Below are 8212 nucleotides of genomic sequence, written 5' to 3'. Positions count from 1 at the left end.
GGAGGAGGAGGAGGCGGGGGGGGGGGGGGGGGAAGGGCAGCGAGCTCCTCCCAGCGCGCGCGGACGAACGGTCGCGGCGCAGGGGCTGTCGGGACGCGGGAGGACTGGCGGGGGCGGGGCGCCAAGATGGCGGTCGCGAGGCGAGGTGAGCGGCGCGTTGTCACCGATACCGGCGGCCCCTTCCCCCGGGGCCGGCCCTTTCCCGCCCCGTCACACGTTCCCTCTCGCCGCCCCAAAGCGGGGGGACGCGACGAGAGCGAGGCGGGGGCCGAGGCCTCGGCAGGCCTCGGCGCCGAGCCCAGACCCATAGCCATATCGCGACAGTCGCGACGCGCTGAGGTAAATCTCGGCGGCTGCGGGCCCTGTGTCAGCGTGCGCTTGGCGCTTGTGGGGGCTATGGGGCACCTTTATCCTTCAAGGCGAATCGCCTTCCTGAGGCCGAGTGACGCCCCTTGAAAATCCAAGTCTTTGCTTCAAATTATGAATCACTGGGACTCAGGGGGGAAAAATATTATTCATTAGGGAGGTGAGAACGATTAATTTCCACTTCGTTCAAAAGAGGTCAAAGGTTTCCCCCAAAAAATGTGAATTTCAGCCCTAGGCAGACAAAGCTGGGTTTGAAAACTTTGGCTTGAACAATTATTGTTTGCCAGGGTCCTAAAATCAAGCCTGCGTGGCGAGGCGCGCTGGGTAACGTTAGCTACAGCTGCTGCGTGCTTTTAGTGTAGTTTTGGCACTAAACCCCCATTTTTTTAGAAAATGGGCAGTGTTCACCTCAAGCAAGCGTGCAGAGCGTCACTCGCAGTCATTGCTGAAATCGATAGCGGCCTGGATAAGTAGTCGTGTTTCTGCTATATAAAACACCTCAGTGGAGCGTGGTCTGCAGCTGCTACCCACAGAACCGCCCGGCAGGGTCAGCCGGATTTGGCTGAAGGGCTGCCCGCGAGCAGGACCCGCGGCGGGGACGTGCGGACAGACGGATGGACAGCCTGCCACCCGTGCCGCGGATGGCCGCGGCGCTCCTAGAAATCAGATTGGGTATGGGAGTGGGTCGGAAGGCCTCACGCTCACAATCCGTACTCATCCCGAGTGCAAACACCGTGTTGCCTGGGAGTTCCCCTCCTACGTTAAAGCGCGTATACAACTGCAAACAAGCGGTGGCACGCTTTGCTTCCTTCTGGACCCACACGAGCTTTCGAATAGGCAGAAATCGGGCACCACAATTTTTTTTTGCCTGTGCCAGAATGCGCACTTTCAATTTAAAAATCCCCCAGCAGCAACGCAGACTTCATCGATCCTGGCAGGGAGGCGATCTCGGGGCGTTGGGATGAGCAGCCGCTGCTACACCTGAAATTATATATTCGGCTGCCATAATGACTGCTGAACTGCTCTGTCCCTTTCACAGGCGTGTTGTGGGGCTTGGACGTTCTACCCGTGTGAAATGTCCCCTGTTGCTCAGGGGGAGGCAGCATGCTCTAAATGATAGTGGCTATCAACCCCCTCCTGGGAACTGATGCAGGAATGTGGGTGGTGCCCTCTTCTGGAAGATTTTTTTTTTTTTAATGTTTAAAAATAAAGCTGGGGAACTGCCATTAGGGGATTCACTTAGGGGTTGCCTGTACGGTGAAATTCATACTCCTTTCATTTCACCACTGGCATCATGGCAATGTGGCTGCCGAGCATGGGTGAGGCTACGCCGGTATAGCTTGGTCTTTGGTTATACAGAAACAGTTCCATATCCAGACACTAATAACGCATCTGCACATGCACTTGTGGTATTTCAAATTAACATCCTACTTCAAAATCTAAAATAACTTTAAAACGCAGACATCCCCTTACTGCTGGGCACATCATCTTGACGCAAGGCGTTACTTCCCCACAAGGGTTTATACCAGGGTATAAATCCAAGCGTGTCTTTAAGCATTAGTCACTGCAGAACAAGGTGTGTAATGAAACCTCAAACTCCCATTCTGGAAAAAGGAATAAAGCATTCATCAAAGCGCGTTTTGGCTGGGTGAAGGGACGAGCCTGTTAGGAGCCTGAAGTCCCTTGGCGGAAAGTGGAGAGGAGGTGAAGCACGCCCGGGAGGTGTCTCAGCTCATAGACAGCGTGAATCACCACCTCAAATCGCTTGCCTATTTCCACTGCGTTCCCAAATTGGGTACCTTAATTAGGTGCCTAAAGTTAGTGGGGATTAATTTGGGCCCAACTGCAGAAATTATGAGGTGCTGAGGACAGTAGCCTCAAGAAGCCCGAGGATGAAGATGGCGGGGTATGTCCCACTGATGTGGTGACAATGAGGTGTCTTGGAGAAGATGGGTGAAATGGCCTTTCTGTTTTGCTCCCTGTGAAACAAAGATGGTAACTTTTCAACTCCTGACTGAAAGAGGCTAAGAGTGAGTTACTTAAGAGGTACCTCAGTAGGTCAGTGCCATCACGCTGCAAGGGAATTTTATCTGTGTTTTTGCAGGGGAGGCAGAAATAAAAAAGTAAAATGTATCGGTGAGCTTATAGAAAATACTTGGTACGATTTCGTTGGGAGATCAGAACACAGTAAGGTTTTACATAGAATGACTTTGCTTTTGAAGGGAACCGGTTTGGAAGGATGTTTTTAGAGGAACCGGGAGCCCTGTGTTGCACATGAATGCTTTCTCACAATTTAAAAACAAATGGTACATTCTGGTTCCCTCGTTCCTGCATAGTTAGAGGGGATGAAGTGTCTTCTGCTGTGAAAGGACAGGATAAACAAGTTATAGGTAATGCCTGGGTACTACTTTATGTTTTGAAAGAGATGAGTTCCTCCGTGGAAAGGACTTGTCACAGCAGGGATTTCCCCCAAATTACTTTAGAATTCGTGTATTTGAAAAAGTTATCTTTGGAACCTGAGCTGCACGATCTGAGAAAATAGTAAGTCTTCCAGTGAACTGAAAAACAATTTCTACAAGCATCCTTGACCTCTCTAGTAACATCACTTGTTTGAATGTTTCTGCAGCGCCTTCGGAAAATATTTTGACTTATTTTCTTATCTTCCCCCCCCCCCCCCCCTTCTCAACGGAAAGGAAGAACTTCATCGGTTGTATCCTTTTTGTACCTTTCATCCCTTGCATGTGGGAATCCTCAGGAAGACCAGCTGAGATGCATTCACATCTCCTGCTTAATAAATCTGCACAACGCTCTTTTTGTGTTATTCCTTGAGTTTTCCATCAGCATCATCCATATGAAGCAAAACCGGTAAAAAGCTTCTTCCAAGGGCAGATGTTTTTGCAGCGTAAGCTGAGATTTTGCCCTGATCGCCTCCCACTCGTGCAGAAACCCCTTTAACCCATCCTGCAGACTTGACAGAGGGCTGGCAGCCACGTTTTATGATCACGTAACTCTCATTTCCTTAGGGAGCAAGGCTAAAAGTTGGATTTGAGGACTGATGGACACAAACCCCATGCAGCACACCTCACAGGCAGCCGACACGGCGAACAACAGGTAGTAAAAGCAGCTTGCAGTAGTACTTCCTCTCCTCTCATGTTAATTCACCCTACCTTTACTCCTGCCAAGATCTAAGTAACCTCCTAAGAGGAGACACCCTTGGCTTCAGAGATTTCCATGCTTAAAACCTATCTAGTAATTTTTTTGCTCCACCTTCCTTCAACTGGAAAAACACAAAAACCTGGTTCTGTTTTAATAAAATGAGCTTCTCTGGGAACTGGAGTAGATCCACCGCGTGTGGGTGGGTGCTCCATTCAGAAAGTGCATGGGCAGTTCCTGTAAAAGATGCCTGGGATCTTCTGAACTTGAACTCCAAGTCCCTGCTTGGAGATATCCAGGGGCTTTGAGAAGGGCTGGGGGAAAGAGGGGAGGATAAAGAAGAGAGATGTGGAAATAATGAAATCCGCACTGGTAACTTCCTTATATAAATTGCATTGTATTATTTAAGGCTAAAAAAGGCATTTGGTATAATTTGGTTATCAAAACTAAATAGGAATGGCCAAACTTTCTGGATTCTTGGAGCCATGTTCCAACTTCTCCATGTGGTGGCGAGTGCCAGGACATCCTACGCGTGCCTCCTATATTGTATTAATTAATAACGTGCTGCTGTGCCTCGAGAAAATAATTCTCCCAGTATATATGTACCGGCTATATAGGAGTTGTACCTGTGTGGGGGGTGGGTGGGCTCCTGAAGACATCTGCTGTCAGGTACCTCCAATAAACCAGGCTTTTCAGCCCCTGTGGCAGCCAGAGAGGGAGCTGGCACGGTTTAACACTGGATGGTGGTACATCCCACCCTGCTCGGGAGCTGCTTGGCTAGGAAGGTTCCTATCCCCACAGACTCCAGGGGGAGCAGAGACTAACTGGGCCTCGATGTGTAACTCCAGGATGGCTCTTACCTGGGGATGGCTACAGGTGAGACCAGTCTGTCCTGAGCCTGCAAGTGATCTCTCCCTGTCTGTCTGACACTCTGTGCCATATTCCCTGTCCTTCACGGACATTTTGAGGATGTATTAAGGATTGTGGAGCTCTCAAACACCTTGGCAGTGGATCCACATGGACAAATAACCAGAGCTAAGGAGTATCTCATAGTACACAACGGTTTTGTGAGCAGTGAATTAAGGAAGTCTGTTTCTTATGAACTTAGAACTCAAAAGTTGAGCTCGTGGCCTTTCTCAGGCATGTACAAAGAGCACAGCTTTCAGACTTGCCAACGTGTGGGCAGTAATAGGGCCAGTCTGCTTCACAGAGCCACCTATTTTCAAAAGTTTAGAGGAATTTGATATATCAGAGCCTGCCAACCCTCTGTCAACTTGCTTAAGGCTGACTAATGGGTATAGAAATTGTTTGGGGAAAGGTACACGTGTGCACACGCCCCTCGTTTCCTGGGCTCACAAACACCCCACTACCTACCAAATACATTTTTCTTTTCTAAAGAAACTAAAGCCAAACCTGAAACAGCAAGCTTTTATCCTAACTCTTGGTATTTGCAGTCTCAAGCTACTTTCTGAACCCTACCCGGTAGGCCAGCCATAGCTGAGCCATTACAAAATGGCTCACCAGTCTATTTTGAGGTTACTGGGAAAGGGCGATTTTATGAAATGGATCCCACCTCATCGCTACGAGAAAGCCTTAACAAGAAGTTACCAGCTGTCGTCTGTTCCTTTACAGATCCTATTTTATGTAAATGGGATTTATTACATCTTTTACTTCTTGGCAACTCTTGCAATGATCGTTTATAAAAGTAAGTTGCACATATTCTAACCCAGAGGTAGGCTGTGTGCTTATGACGTGGTTGTGATTTGTCGGCATGCCTGCTGTTTTTTCCTGTCTTATTTACACCATCTTATTCTACAGGTCAAGTTTTCAGTTATCCAGATGATTCTTTGGGTCCTGATCTTGCCTTGCTTTTCATTATGGCCGTTCTCGAAGCCCCCCGATTATACTTGGGTATGTCATGTTATCACTGTGCCTTTTCAGGGGAATATAATCTTCAAACATTAATCATTCTGAAATTGAGCGTGTGTCAAAACATGCCACTTTAGCAGACTAGCAGATGTTTGGAGATCGTTGTTCATTTAAGTCATTAAACTTTATCTGACTGATCAATAGATTTGGCCAGAGGGTCAAATAGACTTTGCTTTCATATGAAATATAATCTCTAATGCCATTAAAAAACACTAGCTGGGTTGTCAGAAAGCAATATAACTGGGACAGCTGGAATGCTGTTTACAAGTGAGCGTGACTTCTGAGAACGAACATGTTGAAACACAGAGGTTTCCATTCACTGAGGCGATACAGCTCTTTCCAACTGCTCCAGCAGCACAGGCGAGGAACCAAATGACCAGAGCCTTGTGGAACCAGTAACGCTAAGGACATCCCTGAGCAGCGTTCGGCTGCCACCGCGACTACACCTTTTCCTTTCAGTCCTTCTGAAGACACGTACCAGTTCCAACGTCTTCATTTCACTAATCCAGAGTCAGCGTAAAGGGCCCCCGACCCCTGTCCAGAGCTTGCTAAAACTTCATAAAGTCCTTTTTTTAAAAAAACATGTTACTATTAAAATCTGTGCTCAATATTCCTCATATGCAAGGTGGGTCTCTTGAATTCAGCTGACTTGCTGTAGGGGTGAATTTAGCCTGCTGCCTTAAAGCTCTCTGCATATATTTGCTTGGAGCCTGGTGGATGAATAAAGAAGCAAGTTTCAAGTCTAATGTAGTTAAACAGCAAAATCTACTGAGGCTATCTTGGAGATAAGGTGCAAGGAAGAGATAAGTGCAGCTTCTCCATAATGATAGCAATTTGAAATGGGAATAGGTTAGCAGGGAATAGAGATGATTCTATATTGCGTAAGATTTTAAAATCAGCATCGGATGCCCTTAGATGTGCCTCGCAGTCACCAAGGTGTTGCGCCAAGTGCGGGGCTGGGGGGGACTGGGGGAGAGTTTGACGGCTGACTGAGAAGAGGGTCAGGCTGAGCGACCAAAAGGGTTGCAGCTTCAGAACTGGTTATCTGTGGTAAGGAAAGGTAGGCGTCGTGACTCTGAGTATCAACTGATAGGTCTTTATTTAGATTATCTCCAGTCAGCAAGTGGATTGTCCGTTGGTGTTTGGGTTTGTTCCTACACCTACTGCACGAGCCTTGATTCAGGCCAGTATTTCAGTGTGCTCTCAGCTGTGAGAAGTAGAGCCTTTTTTGAACGGGGATACTCGTGGGTCGTGATATTGTCAGAAAAAACCTCAAAGACTCATGTCAGCTTTTTGTTTCCTTCGAGGTTCAAAAGGTAACCTGACAGAAGAAGAGGCTCCGTTAGGGCTCAGCCTTGTGATCACGGTCGGCAGTGTGATTCTGTCTGCGTACTTCCTGGCGTGGCAAACTTACGTGCTGAAAGCGGACGTCATTATAAACGCTGTTCTTCTCTTTACCTACGGGCTGGAGTCAGTACTAAAGGTCGTAGCCATCGCTGCTTTTGTCAGCTAAGCCCTAGCAGTTTTCAAAACGTTTTCAACACATTTCTTCTATAAAAGAGTGGGTTTGTATTTAAAATATTTAATTCTTTTGCATATGAAAATCCTGTAGAACTTTCCTCAGTTTAAAGTACAGATTTCTGAGGGACAGAAATTCTGAATGGTCGGTAAAATACAGCTGTGTTACACTATCTTGTCAGGTAGCTTATTTCTGGGCAAGGGCAAGAGATGATTCAGCAAAACCACTTAATGCTCTGGTATTCATCAGCGATCGATACGAAATACTCATTCCCAACACAGAATAGTAGCCAGTGCATCATCTACCTCCTTGCTGTTGAGGTGATGTGGGTTTTCAAGGCACAGCAGCAACGCACAACCAAAGTGACACAGAAATGAATCAGGCCAATATCGTCCGGACTCATTTCTGCCTTAACACATACACGTTCGCGTTTGAGGGCACAGTTTCTCTTCTGCTCTCATTTGTGTTCTCAGACCCCAGCGGAAATCTCCCTGACTGTAGTAGGGCAGTACCTGATTTATCCCAGTGGCAGAGAGTTGAACTGAGTTTTGCGCGTACCCGGAGAGCAGAGCTACAGGGTTTGGGCTGCTGGTTCTTACTGATGGCCAAAGGCAGCGGTGTGAGGGTGCGTTTGTTTAAATACGATGGCCTTAAGATAAGCGTAAGCATTCGCCATTCACTCACCCGTCTGTCCTCTTTAAAACATTGTCAGGTGTATTTCTGTTTGGTGTTAAATGTGTTTATTTCTGTGATTACTGTGATTACTATATTCTAGCCTGGTCTTTTAAATGAAGAACCATGTGCAATTTCACATTTTTTTGCTGTATCAAAAATACATATGTATAAATGTAAAGCTGGGGGGGTTTATACAAGCAGGTTTTATATTCAGAATTTCCTATTTTTGTATTTATTTATTCAAATAAATAATGTTTTAGATCTAAGAAATGTTTGAAATGCAGAGCATCTAGTTCAGATGGGCTGTGAGCACAGTGGCGCAGGCCCTGCACCGCCTCAGCCGCGTTGCTGTTTCCCTTCCAGCGGTGGTGGAAGGGAACAAAAGATGCAGAAGTTCCTGCGGAAGGGCCCGGTTTTGTCCCTCGGCCGTGCCCAGGGGAGCCCCTTCCGAGGCCAGGTAACGCCGCCCAGCAGCCAAAATGAAGCGTATGCGCTGGCACCGATCCCCTCGGGCCGGATCCCGTGAAGCCAGTGGCACAACCAAGCCTTTGTTGATCAGCAGGAGCAAGG

General features: G+C 47.4%; 1 protein-coding gene across 1 annotated transcript; it reads left to right on the top strand.

The window, feature by feature from the left end:
* Positions 1-36: 36 nt before the first annotated feature.
* On the top strand, positions 37-7912 carry TMEM80 (transmembrane protein 80). Its single transcript, XM_064453091.1, has 4 exons — positions 37-3477; positions 4321-5224; positions 5338-5430; positions 6756-7912. The coding sequence occupies exons 2-4, from the start codon at positions 5032-5034 to the stop codon at positions 6959-6961; spliced, it is 492 nt and encodes a 163-aa protein (XP_064309161.1). The 5' UTR covers positions 37-3477; positions 4321-5031; the 3' UTR covers positions 6962-7912.
* The last annotated feature ends 300 nt before the right edge of the window (positions 7913-8212 follow it).

Source organism: Phalacrocorax carbo, chromosome 5, assembly GCF_963921805.1.
Source record: "Phalacrocorax carbo chromosome 5, bPhaCar2.1, whole genome shotgun sequence".
NCBI classification, from domain to species: Eukaryota; Metazoa; Chordata; class Aves; order Suliformes; family Phalacrocoracidae; genus Phalacrocorax; species Phalacrocorax carbo.
Note: the sequence above shows the minus strand (reverse complement) of the source record. Positions and strands in the feature narration are given on the sequence as shown.